Below are 26413 nucleotides of genomic sequence, written 5' to 3'. Positions count from 1 at the left end.
ACCCCATGTCATTGATCCACAATCCATATGTAAGTCTGCATCGTGAAATAAGTATGCCCCCAATGCAATTCTAAAGTACAATACATCCAGTGTGATTTCAACAGATTAGTCAAATTAACAAATTGTCTTTTGATTTTATAACTTTTCAACCTCGTTTAACATGATCTATTCAATTATGGTATAATTCTACTATTTGTATTCATTTGCATCACTGTCAGACATACTTTTATTTAAGGCTAAGTGCAAAGTCCACTCTTGTAGTTTTATTTTACCTTTATTTAACTAGGCAAGTCAGTTAAGAACAAATTCTTACTTTCAATGACGGCCTAGGAACAGTGGGTTAACTGCCTTGTTCAGGAGCAGAACGGCAGATTTGTACCTTGTCAGCTTGGGGGTATGAACTTGCAACCTTCCGGTTACTAGTCCAACGCTCTAACCACTAGGCTACCCTGCCACAGATGGGTCTGACCACCATTAATCAAATAAGAACTTTCTTGTAAATTAGGGTCATTTTAAATGACAACAGCTATATAGTTATCTAGCATTGTAGGGTGCGCGAGACAACTTTACCAGCATCATGGCATACGTATCGATGAATCGTGACAAATGAAATGAGTGATTACACCATGTGTAATAACTACATAAATGAATGAACGAGTTAAGTTGTGATATGCAGTCATATTCAGGTCAAGCTTATTTGACGTGTCTGACACGCGAAGACCCAAACGGCGTTCCATTGAACGTGGACAAAGTGTGAGCTGCTATGTAGGCAACATAACAATGTAAAATCTGAGAAATCAGGCCACACAGTGTAAAAACCACCCCACTGTCTTTTATTTAGTTAGTCATTTTACAGTAGTCACTCGTAAGTAGCTGCCTTGAGTTTCTCTTTTTCACATCGTTCTGCTTTTCTTTCTCATTTTGATCAACACAATGGAAGAAATAATGAACAAATAAACAAGAGGAAAATGAAAATGGATAAAATGCCCCTTCTCAAAGAAAGCAGGAATTTTGGCAAGAAGTGATGACAATGTTGATCCAGTGCATCGCTCTGGTGCAATACAGTTTGGTAGAGACAAAACTGTCCAATCTAGGGGCCAAGTCTGAGTCAACTTGACTTGGCTGGGATGTTGGGATCAGGATGGGGGTGAGAATGACAGATTTGAGTCTGGAATCATTTCCTTATCGGACTACCGGATCAATTCCGATGAACCACCACCCATTTATTTTCTCTGAAAGTGGTTGTCAGTTTAACTTTCGATATGCTTTCTCATGCTAGAACATACTGGGTGACAAGGAGTAGTAACAACTCCACATTACTGATGGAAGTAAACAACATTTTTGGAAAACTGACCCATTGTCTATGAAAAGTTAAATATTGATTCAGATGAGTGTATGGCAGAAGGCAATTTTCCACCATATATTGGACATTTGCTTCGCTGTAAGCCTCAGCCCACCACAATTACTACGTGGTAAGCTTAGCTCTGTAAGCAGCATAGCTTAGTGGCAAACAATGACTTAGCTATGATCTAAAGTAGGACCCAATCTGAGCTAACAATGAAACGCGCTGGACTACCCAGCTAAATGGTAACTAGCATGGACAGCTAATTAGTTCTATTTTTGAATCAAGCTTGAGGTTCATGATTGGTATTTTTTTATTTGACCTGTTTTAACATATATGTATACCCCTTTCAGGGAAATAAAGCACACTATAGCTCAGTGTTCCCCCCAAAATTGTCTTATGATCGATCAGTTAGTGCAATCTTGGTACCAATGCTTTGTACGCAAGTCTATAAATTCACACAGGAACACGAAGCGATTTAGAATACACTGGGTAAAGATGAAACCAACCTTTTAGGAAAAGGGGGATACCTAGTCAGTTGTACAACAATGCAAATGGGACAACTACCATTTGTCTAGTGGCTCAATAGTTACTTGGCAGGTCTCTAGCCCTACATGTATACCCCAAAGAAGCTGATTTGAGTTCTAATAATGGTATTGTGAATTTTAACAGAACCGATGAGGATGGAATCACTGAAAGTCTAACAGAATAGTTGAAAAGATAAGGAAACACATGATTTAGATGAGAATTACAGATTGAGGCTCAAGACTGTCCACCACCCCGCCTAGAGTTGGTGGGGTTTAGCTTCAGATAGCACACAGCAGCAAGATCCACTGTGGCACTGAAACACAAATACAGATCAATATGGCTCAGGAAGTGGACAACCGCTATAGAAGGAGGAGAAACAGACAGACAAGGGAAACACATGACTCAACCTGGCATGGTTGAGTCCAGCATTGCAGGACAAAGTGCTGTCCAGTCCAATACTGAATGAACTGGCCCTATCAGTCCGATAGCTGTTTGAACTGGTCCAATGCAGCCCGACTCTGCTGAATACCATTTACCCATGTCATATACTGCTCATGTTAATTCAATACAGCTATAAAGTATTTTCAATTTCATCTCAACCAAATTCAATACAGCTTGGGCTGTGGTCTGAATGACCTCCTGTACATGCTGGTTTCAACCGATAACATCCATTATTAATAATGATAGTTGTTCCTTTTCCTGCTCACCCTGACTGTTGACGTTGGCCTCTGAACTGGATTGAGAGTGGATTGGTTAAAAAAGTTGAGACTGAATTTAAAAAAATACTGCACTGGATTTGTGATTAGAGTCAAATCCCAGCATGCACAGGGGTAACCCTAATGGATAAATAATTTGGGGGTTAATGCTGCAACTGAGTCAAACCCTCATCCTACAAGACCTTAAGGTAATGGCATTGCGATGCAGGTTGGATGGGCTGGGATGTTCCTGGCTTTGGAAGATAAGCAGCATGTGGACACTGACATGAAAACCCAATTCTGGGGAAATATCCAAAGTACCTCACATCTGAGGCAGAAGTCCAACCAGGGTCAGCCTTAATTTGAATCCCCCCTGCCACGTGGAGCAGCGAGCTCATTGCATCGGACGGTCTCGGCTTTTGACAGTTTTCCCAATTCATACTCAAAACGTATCAGTCATTCACATCTAAGTTCGTGCGGTCGTGATCTAGACTGAACCAGTCTGCACATATACAAGATAATGTTACATCAGCCAGGCATCGTGAAGCAGGGAATAAAGGGGCCTTGACCAATTCCAGGTCTGGTATGGAACAGTACGGTAAGCATGGTTCATTGCAGTCGGGCACAGCAAGGTCCAGCTCTCTGCATAATGTACGCACACAGCGCAGACGGTGGGCAGCATAAGCTGCAAAAGGGAAATGGGAGCAGAGACAGAGTATGATTGGAAGGGTTGTCCAGGGTACGGAGTAGGACAATGAGATTCACAAGGATGGACAGACTATAAGAATGGCACGTTGGGCGGGAAGAGGTTGTGGTCGGGGCTAGGAGTTTTGGGCTCTAGTGGCTCTCGGCCATTGAACAGGATATGTTGGACCTTGAATGTCCTTACCCCCCTGAAAGATTGAGGGCAGCAGAGAGCTTAGTGGTGAAGGAAACAGACAGGTCATATCTCCGTCTCTTTCTCGCTCCAATTGTCACATTAACACTGTTTACATCTCACACATACTTAAAGACACACACACACACAAACACCAGCCCAGCATCCGTCTGTACATTAAACGGCTTCTGATGGGGCGCAGCCTCTGGCATTGGGTACATTCTTCGTAGTCTGACGCCACGAAATAGGAAATTGATTCCTTCATCAGGAGCTTTTAATTATGGAGTGCAAATTATGCTAGTTCAATACGGCGGCGCAGTGCAGTGCCTTTACACATGTCAGCTGGATAATGTGTGCCATGGTTGGTGTGAGGGTAGGAGGGAGGTAAGGGGCGGAGAGTGGATCATTTACAGTAAACTACATTTATATACACACACCCATTGTACAGATATTGAATATGTACATGCTGAAACATTTTCAATGATGTCCGTTCACAAACAAGTCAATCCAGAGAAATGTAGGCAAAGGTCTATGTTTTCTCATTCTCTAATCCTCCCTTTCTCTTTCGTGGCTCCCACTGCATGTCCTTTTCCCTCTGGCTAGCTCACTGCCCACATCACAGGGTCCCTCTCGTTCGCTTATCTCTCTGTAGTGTGGCGGTGGTTGATGTGGGGGGTGGGCGTTGCAGGCCCTTAGCTGTTCTTGAGCAGCACTCTATCATCAGGGCAAGGGAAGGAGAGGAGCTGACAGACATCGGGGGTGAGCAAGGTGCAGGAGCGCAGGTCAGCGCTCTGTAGGGAGGCACAGCGGCGCAACAGGGGCAGGCACTGCTCAGTCACCTTCACACAGCCTGCGGACAGGAGGAAACAACAGGACGTTAACAACCAACGGTTAACCTACATAACCACAATGACTGCAACACTTCCTTGAGTATACCTGGTTTAAATATTTGAATCAGGAGCCAGGTTGATATTGTTCAGAAATAAGAGAACAAGTACCTCTATATGTTGCTACTTTAGCATGATTAAACATCTCAGACAGAAGAAGAGGTCAGTATCTGGAGCAGATCCCTGCTCATTAGTGGTCTGAACCGGCAATGCTCAAATACACAAACAAAAACAAAAAAACAGGGTACCTACCTTGGTGTATTTGGGGCTAGTGAGTCTACCGTGTAGTCTTTACCTGCCAGGTTGAGGTGGGTGAGGCTGTCCTTCAGTGGAGACATGGGGGAGGTCAGTGTGTGGATAGTCTGGTCCGTGATGTTGCCACACTGACTCAGGTCCAGCTTGGTCAAGTGGGGCAGGTAGCGCACCAAGAGGCGGGACGTGACATCTGTCAAGTCCAGCCCGGCCAATCGCAGCTCCGTTACGTTCTGGAACCTCCCCCCTCTGCTCTCTCCATGAGCTTTTTGACCAAGAACAAAGCAAAATATGTTACAGGACTTTTAAGATTCCGTCTGTGTTTATCATGCTTATGAAGAGGGTGTGGTTGTTCAAAGCAACAACATTCACTGGAAATAAGCATGACAGTACAGTGACATTAAACAGTACATTACAGCACAGATTGGTATTTGTGATATCAAGTCTATCCAATGAACACAACATGGCATCTTCCCTTCCATAATGTATTGCAGGTTATGGACTGCTGATCAATCAATGTGAGTGACTTGTCACTAACCTGTCCGAGTGTCAGTAGGGGGCGCCAGTAGCTCCCTCAGGTGCGAGTCCTTCATGTCTTCTACCCGGCTGAGGTCGAGCAGACGCAGGCAGGGACAAGCAGCCTGACACAGGGCCGACACAGAGGACCAGGGACAGCCCGACACATTCAGCTCCAATAGACCTGGGAGAGAAAGAGGAAGGCCAGGAGTTAGCGTAATCTCTGAGGCAGACGAGCAATACGGTGACAACAGCCCAACTACAATAGGACATGATCAGGCTATATTGATGGAAAAAAGACGTAGCAGGGAGGCAGAGGTGTTGAATGAACACAAGATACCTTGTAGACGGTTGATGAGCCACATGAGCTGCTTCTTCGAGATGTTGGTATAGCTCAGGTTAAGGGAGACTGGTTGCCTGCGGATTATACCACTCAGCATAGGAGGGGTGATGGAGCGCTGCCGGCTGAGGTCAATCTGAGTCCACAATCTCTTATCACAGCACCTGAGAGAGCAAGAGAAAATAAAAGACTGGGATGAGAACAAAAGAAAGTCTGGTCTACTGTACACCACAGAATTTGAGACACTGCAGTCAATGAATATCCTTTCAGGGATGGTTTTCTATTGTTCAACATCAAAGATGCATTTCTTAGTAGTCCAAACAACTGTGTTGAACCACCCTCTTCCAGCCCAACCGGATGCTGACCACATCTGAACCCTTTGTCTAGACTTACCACCGGCTCCATGTCCGACAGACCCTCATGCAGACGCACAGCTCCCTCTGGCTGAGGTGCTGGAAGACGCGGAGCCAGACGTCGCGGGGCATCACGTGGGAGGAGCCGCTGTCCAGGGGCAAGCAGTGGGGCTCGGGGCAGGCGGGCGGTGGCCGAACCAAGTGCCGCTCCATCTGAACAGGCCGGGGAGGTGAGGGCACAGCAGGGGGGCTGCGTTTCATCATCTGCGAGCGTGGAGCCATCCGGGAAGGCTGTGACCGGGGTGAGGCGGCGAGGGCTGACATGCCCCCTGAGGAGTTGCTGCCTGGGGCCAGCAGCCCCCCCCCTCCCCCGTTGGATGTGGTAGTGGCAGTAGAAGCGGAAGAGTTGCTACTGTTCCTCGACGTTGGTTGGGACCCTGTTTGCTTGTTGTTACGGATCTTGTTGCCCTTGTTGCCTTTGCCAGTTCCATGTCGGTGGTTGGCCACCGAGCCGCCGCTATTGTTGGCGTTCTCCTTCTCCTGAGTCTCCCGGTCCCTCACCCCTGCCCGTGTCCGTCCATTGCGCGTCTCGGAGCCATTGCTGCGCTTACCGGAGAAGCCCTCGGAACCTGGCGAGGGACCGTGGCCGGATGAAGGTGGAGGCTGAGTGGAGGAGAGAGGGGAGGGTGGAGGCAATGGGGTAGACTTCCGACTCCTCTCCCCACTCTCCTCGTCATTCCCGTCCGTCGTGAGCCCCTTGCGGCCCCGTGGAGGTCCCTCCCCCCGACGCCGAGGCTTGTCTCCCACAACCTGCTCCTCCACCGCATCCTCCTCTTCCTCCTCCTTAACACTTCCCTCAGAGTCCTCACTGGCACTGAAGCCCAGCTCCGCCAGCCTCCTGTCCCTCTCCCTGTCCCGTTCCCGGTTGCGCTCCCTCGCATTGTTGCTATAAGCGACGGGTACGGGGGAGGAGGGTTCAGAGCCGCGGCGGCCATCTGAACCGGAAGGCGAGTCAGAGTCGGACTCCGAGTCAGACTCGGAACTAGACGAGCTCGATGAGCTGGACTCGCGGACACGCTCAAGGAGTTGACACATTCGCTTGAAGCGCTCCAATTTCTCGCGGTGGTGCGAGCGCTGGTCCTGGCTGGCCGTGGAGGTGGGGGACTGCGTGGAGTTGGAACCCCCTCCGGAACCCTGGCTGCCTCCGGTGGAGGAGTTGGGCCCATTGGACTCTGCAGTCTCTGACACGTTAGGCTTCTGTTTCTGTCATGGGAGGGATAATGTTAGTGAAGAGAGTGACAGAGGAGCATGAACCGTAACCTTTACCATTGAGAAATATAACTAAGTCAACTAAGAGATGGATTCAGTCCGTATCTCGGAAGAACCGCGTTATCACTTGATTGAAATTCTAAGGCAATGTTCCCGCATTTGCGAAGACTGCATTCATGGTAAACACTGCAGATGTCAGCTCAATCAGAAATCTTTTTCTTTTTTTTATGTACTGGGATCTACTGCGATACAGATTGAATCTCGCTCTTAGTTACCATATGCTTTATGACAGAGCTTAAAACTTGATCTTCATATGAAAATGTACCTTTTTCAAGCGTTTTTCATGTGCCCCTTTCATCTGAGTGAGAAGGTCAGACAGAGACAAGAGTTGGCAAGCTGCATTCATAGCAACTGGTCACAACTAGTGGGCCTCTAAGCAATGATACACTGAGCATACAAAACATTAAGGACACCTGCACTTTCCATGACAGACTGACCAGAAGAATCCAGGTGAAAGCTATGATCCCTTATTGATGTCACTTGTTAAATCAGTGTAGATGAGGAGGGGGGGGGGGCAGGTTAAATAAGTATTTTTAAGCCTTGAGACAATTAAGACATGAATAGTGTATGTGTGCCATTCAGACCGCAGTGCTTCTGGGTTTTTCACAATTAGCGTTGATACACACAGTTTCCCATGTGTATCAAGTATGGTCCACCACCCAAAAGACATCCAGCCAACTTGACACAACTGTGGGAAGCATTGGGGTCAACATGGGCCAGCATCCCTGTGGAATGCTTTCTGCCCCTTTTAGAGTCCATGCCCTGATGAATTGAGGCTGTTCTGAGGGCAAAAGGGGGGTATGCAACTCAATATTAAGGTGTTCCTAATGTTTGGTATACTCAGTGTGCATGCTGCTAAATGTTTGCATACTGCAACACTGCAAAGATCATCCAACCTTCTTTTTGGGGCCGCTGTCCTGGGGAAGCTCCTTCTCCTTCTTCCTCTTGTGACCGTCCTGCCGCCCCCCGTCTTCTAAAGAGGGGGGTTTCTTTTTGGTGGGCGGAGGATCGTCTGTTAGCTTCCATCGGCCCACCTCGCCGTTGTCCATCCGCCTCTTCCCTGAACCATCACCCCCGTCCTGATGTGTGGAGAAAAGGGAAGAGGATTTAAGAATATGTACTGTGCATTCGGAATGTATTCAGACCCCTTTCCACTTTGTTACGTTACAGCCTTCTTTTAAAATGAATGTAAAAAAAAATATTTAAAAAATAATCCTCAATCTACACACAATATCCCATAATGAGAGAGAAAACAGGTTTAGACATTTTAGCAAATTTAAATTAAGAAAATAACTTAGACTTAGAATTGAGCTCAGGTGCATCCTGTTTCCATTGATCATCCTTGAGATGTTTCTACAAATTAAATTAATTGAACATGATTTGGAAAGGCACACAAGATCCCACAGTTGATAGTGCATGTCAGAGCAAAAACCAAGCCATGAGGTTGAAGGGATTGTCCATAGAGCTTCGAGACAGGATTGTGTCGAGGCACAGCTCTGGGGAAGGGACCAAAAAAATAAAAAATTCTGCAGCATTGAAGGTCCCCAAGAACACACTGGCCTCCATCATTCTTAAATCGAAGACGTGTGGAACCACCAAGAATCTTCTTACAGCTGGCCGCCCGGCCAAACTGAGCAATCGGGGGGGAGAAGGGCCATGGTCATAGAGGTGACCAAGAACCTGATGGTCACTCTGACAGAGCTCATCTATGGAGATGAGAGAACCTTCCAGAAGGACAACCACATCTGCAGCACTCCACCAATCAGGCCTTTATAATACAGTGGCCAGACGGAAGCCAGTCCTCAGTAAAAGGCACATGACAGCCCGCTTGGAATTTGCCAAAAGGCACCTAAAGACTCTCAGACCATGAGAAACAAGATTCTCTTGTCTGATGAAACCAAGATTCAACTATTTGGCCTGAATGCCAAGCGTCAAGTATGGAGGAAACCTGGCACCATCCCTATGGTGAAGTATGGTGGTGGCATCATCATGCTGTGGGGATATTTTTCAGCGGCAGGGACTGGGAGACTAGTCAGGAATGAGGGGAAGATGAACAGAGCCAAGTACGGAGAGATCCTTGGTGAAAACCTGCTCCAGAGCATTCAGGACCTTGAGACTGGGGCGAAGGTTCACCTTTCAACAGGACAACGACCCTAAGCGCACAGCCAAGAATACACAGGAGTGGCTTCGGGACAAGTTTCTGAATGTGCTTGAGTGGCCCAGCCAGAACCCGGACTTGAACCCGATTCAACATTTCTGGAGAGACCTGAAAATAGCTGTGCAGCAACACTCCCCATCTAGCCTGGCAGAGCTTGAGAGGATCTGCAGAGAAAAACGTGAGAAACGCCCCGAATACAGTTGTGCCAAGCTTGATACCTAAGAAGACAAGGCTGTAATCGCTGTCAACAAAGTACTGAGTAAAGTGTCTGAATACTTATGTAAATGCGGTATTTCCGTTTTAAATTTTTAATACATTTGCAAAGATTTCTAAAAACCCGTATTTGCTTTGTTATTACGGGGTATTGTGTATAGATTGATGAGTGTGGGAAAAAAAACAATGTAATCTATTTTAGAATGAGGCCTAACAAAATGTGGGAAAAGTCTAGGGTTCTGAATACCTTCCAAATGCACTCTAATTTTTTTACCTATTTAACTTGGCAAGTCAGTTAAGAAGAAATTCTAATTTACAATGACGGCCTAAGAACAGGGGGTTAACTGCCTTGTTCAGGGGTAGAACGACCATGGCAGCTCGGGGATTCGATCTAGCAACCTTTCGGTTACTGGCCCAACGCTCTAACCACTAGGCTACCTGCCACCCCTACTATAGCCTACTTCAGTATATGAAATGGGGATAGGGTCAATGAAACACAAAATTCTATTCCAATTTAAGAACTTATTTACACAATGTGTTCCATTCCAAATCAATCCTCCTACCTTATCAACCATTATTGATTCATCCATACAATCATAGATGTCCTTCGTCACCCTCTGTTTTAGTTTTATCAGCAGAGCCTGACAGACCAGTGTTCCCTGTCACAGTTCTCACCTTACTGGTCTTGCCTTCCTTGTGGCATTTTGGACACTCCCAACAATTCGGGATTTCATCGTTTATGATGCCTTCTGCTTTACCCATCTGTAGGTTGGAGAAAATAAACAATGAAATCACAATCATTCAATCAATAAATGTATGTAACCAATACTAGACAGAGCAGACATTTGACTTAGGACAGTATGAATGGAAGATTGTGTGTGTGTGTATATGTGTGTGTGTGAGAGAGAGAGAGAGAGACACACTCTACTTCTCCAGCTATGACAGCCGGCCATACACATGGAGGGTCTGGCCCCACCTTGAGGCAGCTGGGGTGGATGATCTCGTTGCAGATGGTACACTCCATCAGAGAGAGGCTAAACTTCTCTTCTTCTGTGTCCACTGTGTCCTCCTTCCCCGCCTCCCCACACGAGAAGCACACCGCTGTGTGGGGCAACACAGGCTGCAAGGAAGAAAATAAAAACATAACACGTTATATAACCAAGTTAAACAATATAATATACACATTTGGTGTGGAATGTAGGCCTGTATTTATTCAATATAAATCTAATATTGTATGTGCGTAACCAATATAATGTGTATATGTAAATAAATCAAATATTGTACGTGGGCCCATTCAGGATAGAGGGCTCAGAGTTGGAGCTGTAACTATGTATTCATCCACTATGGATGGTATGTTTATTAAGTATTCAAATTGACGCTCAGAAAAAAATATTGGACACCTGCTGCTCTTATGAGAACCTAGCTAATTGGGAGTGTGTGGATGAAAGCAAATGCATTAAATTTAGTTTAGCGGTTTTTGGAGTGTTTTCAGAAGCACAGGGACAAAGCGCTATTTTTATTAGGTTTATTTTCTTTGACACATTACCCCAGTTGTCCAGCTCAACATTTTCATTAACCTGCCAACAGTGGAAATTTGACAGTATCAAAAAAATTAACTGAGGTGGAAATTATTCACTTATCAAGCCCAAAAAATATGAGGCCAACAGAATCTAGCCTAGATCCATTGACAAATGATTATGCATTAATATGAGAGTAGGTCTTCAATCTGCACAGATTCTGTGGATTAGTATCTCCGTAGACATCCAACCTAATTTCTTTCCTTCCCCACAAGATATGTTTTCTAGACAGATAGCCAGGAGACTAACTGATCAAAGCAAATTCCTACCCTCCAAAAAAACAAACACCCAAGTAACAATGTGCTTAGTTACCAAGGAAACGCATCACATTTCCCACATCAAAACTACCAGTCATCTATGCCATTTGAGGCATTCGCAAACCAATCTATTATTTTTTTAAATCACACCCTAAATCACTGAAGGCGTACTAACAAGCTTATCCATTTTCATGCAGGGGGTGTCTACTCTATTTTGATGACAATCGCATACTGAAACAGCTTTTCTAAACCAGAGGGGCCGATTTGCAGAACGTAAGCAGCAGCGAACAGTTAACATGTTGTATGTCATACAGTGCAGTCAGAAAGTATTCATTCCCCTTGACTTCCACAATTTGTTGTGTTACAGCCTGAATTCAAAACTGATTAGTGATCTCTCGCTCACCCATCTACACACAATACAACATAATGAAAAAGTGAACACATGTTTTCAGTAAAATGATGCTAATTTATAGAACATCTTCTACATAAATCTAATTTACATAAGTATTGACACCCGAGCACATATGGCGTCGATTACAGCTTTGAGTCGTCTTGGGTATGTCTGTGACCTTTGCACATTCTTCCTTTCAGATTTTCTCAAGCTCTTTGAAATTAGATACATATTGGCGGTAAACAGCAATCTTCAAGTCTTTCAAATGGGACTCAAGTCTGGGCTTTGGCTGGTCCACTCAAGGACTTTCACATTCTTGTTCTCGAGCCATTCCAGTGTTGCCCTGGTTGTATGCTTGGGGTTATTGTCCTGTTGGAACGTTTATCTTCGCCCCAGTTAAGGTAATTTGTACTCTGAAGCAAGTGCTTATTTGGCTGTGTTTATTTTACTGTATATGGCTCCACTTATTGTTCCCCACCCTTACCAGTCCCTGCCGCTGAAAAGCATCCACATACCATGAGGCTGCCACCACCATGCTTCACGGTAGGGAAGGCTTTAGACAGGTGATGAGCAGTGCCTGGTTTTCTCCCGACATAGGCCTGAATGCAAAGCGCTAAGAGTAAAATATTTGTCTCATCAGACAACAGAATCTTTTGCCTCATGATCTGAGCCTTTTTGCAAATTCCAGGTGTGCCGTCATCTTCCTATTTCTCAGGAGTGGCTTCCATTTGGCCACTCTCCCATAAAGCCCAGATTGGTGAAGAGCTGTAGAAACTCATTTTTTACTTAGCCAGGATTGTACACTCAGTAACAATTGCCACTGTTTTCCAGGAATTCTTGGGTTCCATTGAACCAATAAAAAAATATATACAGCATACCCACTGGCATACATACAAAAGCACATCTAAGACTGCTTTCCTTCTGGCAGGTTCTCCCATCTCAGCCAAGGAACTTTCTAGTTCTGTCAGAGTGGTCATTGGGTTCTTCGGTCACCTCCCTGACCAAGGTCCTTCTTGCCTGGTTGCTCAGTTTGGTTGGATAGCCACCTCTAGGCAAAGTCCGGGAAGTTCCATATTTTTGAGACCAATGTGGGCTTGGAAACATTCAACACACAAATTGTTTTATATCCTTCCCCAGATACGCAGTGGCAAGAAAAAGTATGTGAACCCTTTGTAATTACACGGATTTCCGCATAAATTGGTCATCTAATTTGTTCTGCCTTGTTAACTGCCTTGTTCAGGGGCAGAACGACAGATTTTTCCCTTGTCAGCTCTGGGATTTGATCTAGCAACCTTTTGGTTACTGGCCCAACGCTCTAAACACTAGGCTATCTGCCGCCCCATCTTCATTTAAGTCACAACGATAGACAGTGTGCTTAAACTAATAACACACAAATTACTGTATTTTTCTTGTCTATATTGAATACATCATTTAAACATTCACAGTGTAGGTAAAAAAAAAAATATGTATGTATTTGAACCCCTAGGCAAATGACTTCTCCAAAAGCTAATTGGAGTCCAATCAATGAGACGAGATTAGAGATGTTGGTTAGAGCTGCCTAGCCCTATAAAAACCACCCAGTCTGAGTTTGCTATTCACAAGAAGCATTGCCTGATATGAACCATGCATCGAACAAAAAGAGGTCTCAGAACACCTAAGATGAAGAATTGTTGACTTGAATAAAGCTGAAACGGGTTACAAAAGTATCTCTAAAAGACTTGATTTTCATCTGTCCAAAGTAGGACAAATTGTCTATAAATGGAGAAAGTTCAGAACCGTTGCTACTCTCCCCATCCTGCAAAGATGACTGCAAGAGCACAGTGCTGAATGCTCAATGAGGTTAAGAATAATCCTCGTTCACACCAGACATCCAAGAATATTGCTGAACTGAAACAGTTCTGTAAAGAGGAATGGTCCAAAATTCTTCCGGACCTTTGTGCAGGTCTACTGTCAACCGCAACTACTGAAAATGTTTGGTTGAGGTTATTGCTGCGAAAAGGAGGGTCAACCAGTTATTAAATCCAAGGGTTCACAAACGTTTTCTTGCCACTGTATGCCTCATTACAATTCTCTGAGATCTACAGATAGATTTCATGGTAGTTTCTGCTCCGACATGCCCTGTAAACTGTGGGAACTTATATAGGACAGGTGTTTTCCTAAATCATGTCCAAACAATTTAATTGGCCACAGGTGGAGTCCAATCAAGTTGTAGTGACATCAAGGATGATCAAAGGAAATTGGATGCACCGGAGCTCAATTTGGAGTGTCAAATGGATGTGCATATTTATGTAAATCAAGGGGTATGAATATTTTCTGAAGGCACTGTAACTGTAGTCGTCAATGGGATATGTCAATCATTTGTGTATCATAAACAAAATTAGTTTATATTCCAGTGTAAACAGCGGTTTCTGTTTAGATGGGATCTCAATGAGTGTGAGGGATATGCCAAAAGCTCGTCCTTTCACATTTGGGAAAAAATGCAGGTCAAAACATGTTACCAGTGTATGTGGAGACTCCCTTCACATATTTATTGTTTGGCAGGGTGGAGGGTTTGTGTAACATGAAAAACAACCTTAAATTCAGTCTTGCATGGATCAATTACAAATGTGTTACAGAGGTTAATAAGGCTATGTAATGTGCTCTATATAACAGATGCCAATCAAATATCATTACAATGCGTGGTCTTGGCTGTGTGCTTATGGTCATTGTCCTGTTGGAAGGTGAACCGTCGTCCCAGTCAACCTGCTCCAGAGCGCTCAGGAGCTCATTCATCAAGGATCTCTCTGTACTTTGCTCCGTTCATCTTTCCCTCGATCCTGACTAGTCTCCCAGTCCCTGCTGAAAAACATCCCCACAGCATGATGCTGCCACCACCATGCTTCACCATAGGGATGGTGCCAGGTCTCCTCCAGACGTGACGCTTGACATTCAGGCCAAAGAGTCTTATCTTGTTTCTCATGGTCAGAGTCATTAGGGGCCTTTTAGCAAACTCCAAGCGGGCTTTCATGTGCCTTTTACTGAGGAGTGGCTTCAGTCTGGCCACTCTACCATAAATGCCTGATTGCTGGAGTGCTGCATAGATGGTTGTCCTTCTGGAAGGTTCTCCCATCTCCACATAGGAACTCTGGAGCTCTGTCAGAGTAACCGTCGGGTTCTTGGTCACCTACCTGACCATGGCCCTTCTCCCCCGATTACTCAGTTTGGCCGGTCCGCCAGCTCTAAGAGTCTTGGGGATTCCAAACTTCTTCCACTTAAGAATGATGGAGGCCACTGTGTTCTTGGGGACCTTCAATGCTCCAGAAATGTTTTGGTACCCTTCCCAGACCTGTTCCTCGACACAATCCTATCTCTGAGCTTTATGGACCATTCTTTCGACCTCATGACTTGGTTTTTGCTCTGACATGCACTGTCAACTGTGTGACCTTTCCAAATCATGTCCAATCAATTTAATTTATGACAGGTGGACTCCAATTATGTTGTCGAAACATCAAGGATGATCAATTGAAACAATACACCAAAGTTCAATTTCAAGTCTCATGGCATAGAGTCTGAACATGTAAGTAAGGTATCTGGTTTTTAATTAATATTTCTAAAGACCTGTTTTTGTTTTGTCATTATGAGGTATTGTGTGTAGATTAACGATTTTTTATTTATTTCATCCAATTTAGTAACGTAACAAAAAGTGGAAAAAGGGGTCTGACTACTCTCCTTATGTATGTACTGTGCATGTTCCACAAATTAGTGTCAGATGTTACAGCCTATCTAGAAAATGCAATCAGTTGGAACAATTCATACACTACCATTCAAAAGATTGGAGTCACTTAGAAGTTCCTTGTTTTCCATGAAAACATACATTAAATGAGTTGCAAAATGAATAGGAAATAGTAGACTTTGAAATAATTGTGTCCTTCAAACTTTCCTTTCGTCCATTGGCAGCAGTTACGACCTTGCAGACCTTTGGCATTCTCGTTGTCAATTTTTTTGAGGTAATCTGAAGAAATTTCACCCCATGCTTACTGAAGCACCTCCCACAAGATGGATTGGCAAAATGGGCACTTCTTACGTACCATACAGTCAAGCTGCTCCCACAACAGCTCAATAGGGTTGAGATCCGGTGACTGTGCTGGCTACTCCATTATAAACAGAATACCAGCTGACTGCTTCTTCCCCAAATAGTTCTTGCATAGTTTGGAGCTGTGCTTTGAGTCATTGTCCTGTGGTAGGAGGAAATTGGCTCCAATTAAGCGCCGTCCACAGGGTATGGCATCGTGTTCCAGGTGGAGTGGTAGCCTTCCCTCTTCAAGATCCCTTTTAACCTTTACAAATATCCCACTTTACCACCACCCCCAGACCATCACATTGCCTCCAGCATCTTTTCATTTAGTCTGCGTCTCACGAATGTTCTTCTTTATGATCAGAACACCTCAAACTCTGTCCATACCACTTTTTCCCCCAATTTTCCTCTGCCCAGTTTGTGTTCTTTTGCCGATCTTAACCCTTTCATTGGCCAGTCTGAGATATGGCTTTTCCTTTGCAACTCTGCCAAGAAGGCCAGTATCCTGGAGTCGCCTCTTCACTGTTGAGACTGGTGTTTCGCAGGTACTATTTAATGAAGCTGCCAGTTGAGGACTTCTGAGGCATCTGTTTCTCAAACTAGACTATAATGTACTTGTCCTCTTGTCTGGTTAGAGCCCATTTGCACTGTTCTGTGAAGGGAGTAGTACACAGCGTTGTACGAGATCTTCAGTTTCTTGGCAATTTCCCACATGGAATAACCTTCATTTCTCAGAACAAGAATAGACTGAAGAGTTTCAGAAGAAAGTTAATTGTTTCTGGCCATTTTGCGCCTGTAATCAAAACCACAAATGCTGATGCTCCGGATACTGAACTCGTCTAAATAAGGCCAGTTTTGTTGCTTCTTCAAATCAGCACAACAATTTTCAGCTGTGCTAACATAATTGCAAAAGGGTTTTCTAATGATCAATTAGTCTTTTAAAATGATAAAACTTGGATTAGCTAACAACGTGCCATTGGAACACAGAAGTGATGGTTGCTGATAATGGGCCTCTGTATGCCTATGTAGATATTCCATTAAAATATTACATAACTTTTTTTCCTCCATTTTTATCAGCCGTAAATAGTCATTTACAACATTAACAATGTCTACACTGTATTTCTGATCAATTTGATGTTATTTTAATGGACAAAAAAAAAAATGGTTTTCTTTCAAAAACTAGGACATTTCTAACTGACCCCAAACTTTTAAACGGTAGTCTACATTTACAAATGGATGCAATTGAGCAGTGGCACTTTTCCTAGTGAGAGTATAATAATAGGGCTGGGAATTGCAAGGGACCTCACCATACGATATGTTCTATAATTCTAATTCACAATTCTATATGTTTTGCAATTCGATACTGTGATTTTATTGCGATTCGATGTTAAAACATATTGTTCACCATATGTCTACGGCAGAGGGACGAGAGAGCCATGGGAAGTTTTGATCAGTCATGGAAATAAAAATGTGCTGAAAACAAATTGGCTGTCTATTTAAAAAAGAACAAGCTATGAAGGACAAGTACTGGAATTTTGGTGCAGGTACAACCAACTAGCTCAAAAATAATATTGTAAAAACCCTACAACCTCAAAGATAATATCCTAATATGTAACTATATCGAGTCCTACCCCCATCACTAGTGTGTGTTCTAACTTACCGCTGTGCACTGTCGGAGCAGACAGGACTGCTTCATCCTTCCAGGCCCGCCAAATTTTTTCATGTCCTTGCAGAAGTGGCACTCGCCGCACTCGGTCCGCATGCAGGCCTGACAGCGCCGGCACCGCGTCCGCCGCCGCCGTGCCCCTCCCAGAGCCTTACTGCCTGACATCCCCTCTGCAGTCAACTGAGGAGAGAAACAGGTCAATACAAATACAGTGGGGCAAAAAAAGTATTTAGTCAGCCACAAATTGTGCAAGTTCTCCCACTTAAAAATATGAGAGAGGCCTGTAATTTTCATCATAGGTACACTTCAACTATGACAGACAAAATGAGAGAAAAAAAAATCCATAAATTAACATTGTATAATTTTTAATGAATTTTATTTGCAAATTATGGTGGAAAATAAGTATTTGGTCACCTACAAACAAGCAAGATTTCTGGCTCTCACAGACCTGTAACAACTTCTTTAAGAGGCTCCTCTGTCCTCCACTCGTTACCTGTATTAATGGCACCTGTTTGAACTTGTTATCAGTATAAAAGACACCTTTCCACAACCTCAAACAGTCACACTCCAAACTCTACTATGGCCAAGACCAAAGAGCTGTCAAAGGACACCAGAAACAAAATTGTAGACCTGCACTAGGCTGGGAAGACTGAATCTGCAATAGGTAAGCAGCTTGGTTTGAAGAAATCAACTGTGGGAGCAATTATTAGGAAATGGAAAACATACAAGACCACTGATAATCTCCCTCGATCTAGGGCTCCACGCAAGATCCCACCCCGTGGGGTCAAAATGATCACAAGAATGGTGAGCAAAAATGCCAGAACCACACGGGGGGACCTAGTGAATGACCTGCAGAGAGCTGGGACCAAAGCCTACCATCAGTAACACACTACGCCGCCAGGGACTCAAATCCTGCAGTGCCAGACGTGTCCCCCTGCTTAAGACAGTACATGTCCAGGCCCGTCTGAAGTTTGCTAGAGAGCATTTGGATGACCCAGAAGAAGATTGGGAGAATGTCATATGGTCAGATGAAACCAAAATATAGCTTTTTGGTAAAAACTCAACTCGTCGTGTTTGGAGGACAAAGAATGCTGAGTTGCATCCAAAGAACACCATACCTACTGTGAAACATGGGGGTGGAAACATCATGCTTTGGGGCTTTTTTTCTTTGGGTTTTTCTGCAAAGGGACCAGGACGACCGATCCGTGTAAAGAAAATAATGAATGGGGCCATGTATCGTGAGATTGAGTGAAAACCTCCTTCCATCAGCAAGGGCATTGAAGATGAAACGTGGCTGGGTCTTTCAGCATGACAATGATCCCAAACACACCGCCCGGGCAACAAAGGAGTGGCTTCGTAAGAAGCATTTCAAGGTCCTGGAGTGGCCTAGCCAGCCTCCAGATCTCAACCCCATAGAAAATCTTTGGAGGGAGTTGAAAGTCTGTGTTGCCCAGCAACAGCACCAAAACATCACTGCTCTAGAGGAGATCTACATGGAGGAATGGGCCAAAATACCAGCAACAGTGTGTGAAAACCTTGTGAAGACTTACAGAAAACATTTGACCTCTGTCATTGCCAACAAAGGGTATATAACAAAGTAATGAGAAACTTGTGTTATTGACCAAATACTTTGCAAATAAATTTGCATAATAAATTCATTTTAAAAATCCTACAATGTGATTTTCTGGAGGAGAAAAAAATTCTCATTTTGTCTGTCATAGTTGAAGTGTACCTATGATGAAAATGACAGGCCTCTCTCATATTTTTAAGTGGGAGAACTTGCACAATTGCTGGCTGACTAAATACTTTTTTGCCCACTGTATATACTAGATGCCAACAGCCAGACCTCCCCTCTGGAGAGAAAAAAAAGTGATACAGGTAAACACAAATGTACACAGCGCATTCAGAAAATATTCAGACCCCCATTTTATTACGTTACAACATTCTAAAAAAATGTTACATCGTCACAGAAAACAGAAATACTTTATTTACTTAAATATTCAGGACCTTTGCTATGAGACTCGAAATTGAGCTCAGGTGCATCCTGTTTCCCTTGATCATCCTTGAGTACCTAAAGGACTCTAGGACCATGAGAAACAATATTCTCTAGCCTGATGAAACCAAGATTGAAATCTGAATGCCAAATGTCATTTCTGGAGGAAAACAGGTACCATCCCTATGGTGAAGCATGGTGGTGGTATCATTATGCTGTGGGGATATTTCTCAGCGGCAGGGACTGGGAGACTAGTCAGGAATGAGGGGAAGATGAACAGAACCAAGTACAGAGAGATCCTTGGTGAAAACCTGCTCCAGAGCGCTCAGGACCTTGAGACTGGGGCGAAGGTTCACCTTTCAACAGGACAACGACCCTAAGCGCACAGCCAAGAATACACAGGAGTGGCTTTGGGACAAGTTTCTGAATGTCCTTGAGTGGCCCAGCCAGAACCCGGACTTGAACCCGATTCAACATCTCTGAAGAGACCTGAAAATAGCTGTGCAGCGACGCTCCCCATCCAACCTGGCAGAGCTTGAGAGGATCTGCAGAGAGGAATGGGAGAAACTCCTCAAAAACAGGTGTGCCAATCTTGTATAGTCATACCCAAGAAGACTCCAGGCTTTAATCGCTGCCAAAAGTGCTTCAACAGTGTACTGAAAAATTTAATATTTCAGTTTTTAATAAATGAGCAAAGATTTCCAAAACTTGTTTTTGCTTTGTCATTAAGGGTATTGTGTGTAGATTGACAGGGGAAAACGACTTTATCCATTTTAGAATAAGGCTTTAATGTAACAAAATGTAGAAAACGTGAAGGGGTCTGAATACTTTCCAAATGCACTGTACATAACAGATAGTCCTATGCACTACATATACAGCTACAGCTTATACCATATGCACATACTGTCTGACATCGCCTCTGCAGTTAACTGAGGAGAGAGGTCAACACAAACTTTCCATACACTACAGTCAACTTGAAAACAAGTTAACATTCGGACATCCATTCTGCAGTAATTGAAGAAAATTAGACAGGTTAGCACAAAAATACACTGCAAATACAGATAAGCACCACAATCTGAACATCACCTCATGTCATATGGGAGGGAGGACAAACAGTTCATGAACATACACAAACTGGGGTGTTCTCCAAAGTGAGGATAGATAAAGAGAAGGAAAAAGAGAAGGGACAAGAGCTTATTCAGTGAACATACTGAACACGCATGCCAGTGCATTCATAGACATTTAAGAGACAGAGAGAAAGACTGACAGTGCAAACACTAGTGAGCAACAGGAGGCCAGTCTACTCTCTAGACTACTCCTCATACATACACCATAAGTGCTGACAGGCTATAACTATAGCATATGCTCCATGCTCCTTACCCCCATGTTATAAAATACAACAGGGCAAATACTGTTGGGAGCGTATGGAATCTCCGCATTCCATGGCCTCTAATAAAAATAGGATTGGTTTACTCTTAGCCTAAGCCCATGTGACAGGCCCCAAGCAAGTTGCATAACTTGGAACACAAAGCCTTGGGAACTTATTTCTTGTACCAACCAATCTCACACCGCACCTTCTCTCTAGCAACTAACACAGGTGATCTTAAATTTCCTCAAAACAGCCAGGATCAAAGAGCCCGTGGCTAAGGCACTGAGGCCCTGGGTTGTCTCGTCTGTTAAAACAATAATGTGGTTCCTGCCTAGAACGAGAGACTGGTCAGGAAGATCCTTATTGCATCATGAGTGACTGAGGATGTTGAGGGGTTTTGGGAGATTCAAATTGCATTGCGCTGGCAACTAAACAGATATTTTAGCCTGAGAGAATAGGCTTTGAAATGTCTAATGGTCCCATGATTCATCATTCGATCGTGGACATTTTTTTACAATCTCAGAGATTTTGAGTAACTGCGTTTCAAATTAAGTGCTCACTAATGGCACAAACTGTATCTGTGGACCTTCAGCCAGTGCATGAACTGCATTAGGCTACCATTACTCCTATTTTTAGAACCTTTAAAAAAAGAGGCCAAGTTTAATGTTGGTGCCACAATCTCTGGATGGTACTTTAAGGCATAGTGCTTATTTAAAAACCTCTAAGAAACAGAACTGTACAGGCCTATCTACTGCACAATCACATGAGGGTTAGGCATATTTTGCCTGTTACAGGTACAAAACATCGATAACTGATTATTTTCAGAAATAATGCAAAAGTATTTTTTTGTACTTCGGTGGATATTTTAAAAAATGATTTTACCGACAGGGGGCATTGCGGTATGCAGTGTCTGGATTTGAAAGACCAGCCATTCAATGGGTGCAAGTCATTGCTCCCATCCAGCATGACCTTCGCAAGCACAGACTGGAGTATGTTCCTGGATTCATCCGATGTCATTGAGGAGTTTACCACATCAGTCACCGGCTTCATGAATAAGTCCATCGACGACATCGTCCCCACAGTGACAGTAGGGGGACGACATTTAAAACATAAGACATTTAAAACAGGTTAACATTCGAGGCCCAGCTGGCAAGTGTCTTTACTGAAATGTTCAACCTCTCCCTGACCCAGTCTGTAAATATACTACATGTTTCAAGCAGACTACCATAGTCCATGTGGCCAAGAACACCAAGGTAACCTCTCTAAATGACTATCCCCCATAGTACTCACATCTGTAGCAATAAAATGCTTTGACAGGCTCGTCATGCCTCACATCAACATCATCATCCCAGACACCCTGGACCCATTTCAATTCGCAGGCCTCCCCAGATCCACAGATGACACAATCTCTATAGCAACGCACACTGCCCTCTCCCACCTGGACAAGAGGAACACATATGTGAGAATGCTGTTCATTGACTGCAGCTCAGCATTCAACACCATAGTGCCCACCAAACTCATTATTAAGCTAAGGACCCTGGGACTAAACACCTCCCTCTGCAACTGGATCCTGGAATTCTTGATGGGCCACCCTCAGGTGGTGAGGGTAGGCAACAACATATCCGCCAAGCTGACCCTCACCACGGGGGCCCCTCAGAGGTGCATGCTTCGTCCCCTTCTGTACTCCCTGTTTACCCATGACTGTGTGGCCACACACACACACACGACTTCAGCACCATCATTAAGTTTGCTGACGACACAACGATGGTAGGCCTGATCACCGACAATAATGAGAAAGCTTATAGGGAGGTCTGAGACCTGGCAGTGTGATGCCTGGACAACAACCTCTCCCTCAAGTTCAGCAAGATAAAGGAGCTGATTGTGGACTACAGGAAACGGAGGGCCGAGCTCATCTACATTCATGTCAACAGGGCTGTAGTGGAACAGGTTGAAAGCTTCAAGTTTTTCGGTTTCCACATCACTAAGAATCTATCATGGTCGACACACACCAACAGTCGCAAAGAGGGAACGACAACGCCTCATCCCCCTCAGGAGGCTGAAAAGATTTGGCGTGGGGGCTAAGATCCTGAAACAGTTATACAACTGCACCATTGAGAGCATCTTGACTGGCTGCATCACCGCTTGGTATGGCAACTGCTTGGCACCCGACTGCAAGGCGCTACAGAGTGGTGCATCCAGCCCATTACATGACTGGGGCCAAGCTCCCTGCCATCCAGGACCTCTATACCAGGCAGTGTCAGAGGAAGGCCCTACAAATTCTCAAAGACTCCAGCCACCCAAGTATTTGACTGTTCTCTCTGCTATGGCACAGCAAGCGGTACCACTGCACCAAGTCTGGAACCAACATAACCCTGAACAGCTTCTACCCCAAGCCATAAGACTGCTAAATAGTTAATCACATATGCATCTGCTACTGTTTACTATCTATCCTGTTGCCAAGTCACTATCTCTAGTCATAAGAACATATATATACACCTCAATTACCTTGTACCCCTGCACATCAACTTGTTACTGGTACCACATGTTTACAGCCAAGTTATCATTAGTTATTGAGTCTCATTATTTATCTATTATTTCTATACTTTCTATGTCTCTGCAATGCCACTGTTAGTCTACACCTGTTGTTTACGAAGCATGTGACAAATAAGACTATATTTGATATCATGTCAGATGTATAGTAGGGTTGGGCCATATTTGAGTAGGGTTGGGCCATATTTGAGAAGACCTCTTCAACAATATGCTACTCTAAATATTGTGATATCCAAAATTCTTTGCTCTGTTTGTGTGCTTATTTACAATATTAGTCGCATTCTCATTAAATGATCTCTTAATTCATTTAGAATTTATTTTTTACATATTGATACAGCCTAACTGATAAAACTGCACAGTTTTGATTTGTAAAGATCAAATAGAGTATATATAGTCTTGCACTTCCCGATATATCATCAATGTCAAATACCACGATATAATCAAATATCAGCCCAAGCCTAATTTGTAGGCTATACTTTGCATGAACTAATGTAGATAAACAGATGTGTGTGGAATGAGACAGAGTAATGCACTGACAGCTAGCTGGCTTGGGGGGTGAAAAGCAGAGATGAGGATAATATAGGATGTTATAAATTAGAGCCAAACATGGACCAAGTGTATCGGTCTCTCTCAATCTCACACAAAGAGAGGGGCTAAGGAAGGAAAGAGGGTAAGGAAGGACAGAGGCGTGATATTGCAGAAACTGATCTGAGATAGATGTCAGTACCAGCCAGGCACTCGTGAAATCAAAACAGTCATTTCAATGTGTGCCTCCCCAGAGCAGAGGAACCTTTGCCAATTAAGCCAAGTCATTAAATGGATGTGTTATAGTGCAGTAAACTTACATCCAGCGACCTGTTTTATATGAAATAATTAAGTAAATACTGGGGTTTGATTAATGAGATGGCAAGAAATAATTCAACCAAGTCTTGGTGTTGCTAGCAAGCTTGTTAGCCTGCTTCCTAACAACCACAACAAGCATTTACTTTGCACACACATCACGTATTGATAAAACATGCTTGTAATTTTTCATAGCAATGTTGTTTGTTGGGAGGGACTTGTCCATTCTGTAAGGATACATGGCTGCCCACATTATGGCCTGTAGCGCAAGATTGAATTGGATGACTAGCTAACGTTAGCTAGCTACAAGGAAGATGCGCAGCCAATAACTTAGCAGCTAACGTTAGCTAGCTAACCAGTGTGGCTGCTTTACTGGCTACTGTACGTAGTTAGTTCACTGCACGGTGTGTAGTGAACATGCTGTACACGAGTAACATTGAAAAAAATGCATTGTTATATCAATGAATAAAATGATCAATTGATTACACACAGTCCTCCGTCATCTCTCCTCCATTCGCTTCCCTGCAATGCTCTTCCTCTTTCATATTGCTCAGTATCTTGCAAAAATACTGTAGTAGATACCTGATCACTTTGAATATGTGCGTTTAGTGGTAAACTGTTACAATTACTAACCTCTTTGTATCGAGTCGCATACTCCTTGGTCGCGCATTAGAAATAATATTATTAGCCAACAGTTAGCTAGCTAGCTTTGATATTAGCTGTTAGGGGATCGCTTCCTTGTTTCTTTCTCCTGTAGCCTTTCTTGCCGATTCTGGGTCCCGTATGGCACGTTCATATGCGTTCCATGTTGTTACAGTAATAATGGAGCCAGAAAGATAATTCGATTTTTCCTTCTTACCGGTCTACTCTAGATTAGGCAGAGATGTAAAGGGTTGCCGAATGGGTATGTAACAATACATTTCAAGACGCAACACATAGCTTTTTTTGTGCCATTCACTCCATTCTTTGACCCCTATCCCTGTTTCTTGGTCTCTCAAACGTCTTCCAACGTGTTCTTGAGGTCTTCAAAACATGCAAAATGGCACGTGATTTCGAGAGAAGATGTTTTGTTTAAAAAATATCTTATTTCGCAGCTTAAATGTCTGCTGCGGGTTTCCCTATAAATTCCAGTCAAATTGAAAGAGAAAATCTGAATAGACGGATGAGCGTGGCTATTGTTCTCGTTTTCTATTGTGTGATTCTTGTTTTGTGTTTTTTTTATTAGCTCGTCAGCAACCTTGCTACTTTAATCCGAATACACGTTTAATCGTCCGTATGCTATTGGTAAGATATGTGGCAATCGTTCTCCATTTTTGTCTAGAAAAAAATAATTAATAAATAAATATAGTAAATAAAATATGGGGAGGAAAAATATTGCCGCGCCTCCCTTTCAAGACGTCAGGAGCGAAGCCCGTGGAATTGTGGGGTTTGGAGTATAAAGAGTGTAGAACCAACCAAGTTCTAATTGTACCACTAAAAGGCTGTAAAGGAAGCCTTATTGGAGATTCAAATAGTCAGTAAACATCTGTATTTATTCTATGGAGGATTGTGGACAGCAGTAGGCATTTTGTTTTTGTGTCTAAAATATCCACAAACAAAAAGTATGTGATGAAACTGTACATAAAAAAAAGGTGAAGAGACAGAAGGGTAGATTACCCCAGGGTTTCCCAAACTCAGTCCTGCCCAAGCACTACACAGCTATTAAAATAACCAACTAATCTAGTGCTACGGCAAAAAAACAAAATGTGCACTCAGAGGGGGCCCCTTGACAAAGTTTGGGAAACCCTTGGTTACCCTATACCAGGTTGATGTTATACCAGGTGATCACCGCATTCTTATCGGCAGACTCAATAGCCTTGGCGTCTCAAATGACTGCCTCATCTGGTTCTCAGATAGAGTTCAGTGTGTCAAATCGGAGGGCCTGTTGTCCGGACCTCTGGCAGTCTCTATGGGGTACCACAGGGTTCAGTTCTCAGGCAGACTCTTTTCTCTGTATATATCAATGATGTCGCTCTTGTTGCTGGTGATTCTCTGATCCACCTCTATGCAGACGACACCAGTCTTTATACATCTGGCCATTCTTTGGACACTGTGCTAACAAACCTCCAAACGAGCTTCAATGCCATACACAGTTTTGATTGCCTTTAGCCGTACCCTCATCCTACTCCTCCTCTGTTCCTCGGGTGATGTGGAGGTTAACCCAGGCCCTGCATGTCCCCAGGCACT

General features: G+C 43.8%; 1 protein-coding gene across 1 annotated transcript; it reads right to left on the bottom strand.

Annotated features, from left to right (window-relative positions):
- Nucleotides 1-1675: 1675 nt before the first annotated feature.
- LOC124015182 (F-box/LRR-repeat protein 19-like) lies at nucleotides 1676-25521 on the bottom strand. The gene is made up of 11 exons (XM_046330189.1): nucleotides 24821-25521; nucleotides 17430-17615; nucleotides 10467-10610; nucleotides 10166-10252; nucleotides 8016-8198; nucleotides 7385-7417; nucleotides 5831-7053; nucleotides 5438-5601; nucleotides 5120-5281; nucleotides 4625-4846; nucleotides 1676-4292 (listed from the first exon to the last, which is right to left on the bottom strand). The coding sequence occupies exons 2-11, from the start codon at nucleotides 17598-17600 to the stop codon at nucleotides 4135-4137; spliced, it is 2547 nt and encodes an 848-aa protein (XP_046186145.1). The 5' UTR covers nucleotides 17601-17615; nucleotides 24821-25521; the 3' UTR covers nucleotides 1676-4134.
- Between the last annotated feature and the right edge of the window lie 892 nt (nucleotides 25522-26413).

This window comes from Oncorhynchus gorbuscha, linkage group LG26, assembly GCF_021184085.1.
Source record: "Oncorhynchus gorbuscha isolate QuinsamMale2020 ecotype Even-year linkage group LG26, OgorEven_v1.0, whole genome shotgun sequence".
Taxonomy (NCBI): Eukaryota; Metazoa; Chordata; class Actinopteri; order Salmoniformes; family Salmonidae; genus Oncorhynchus; species Oncorhynchus gorbuscha.
The sequence above is the reverse complement of the archived record's forward strand: the minus strand, read 5'-3'. Positions and strand labels throughout refer to the sequence as shown.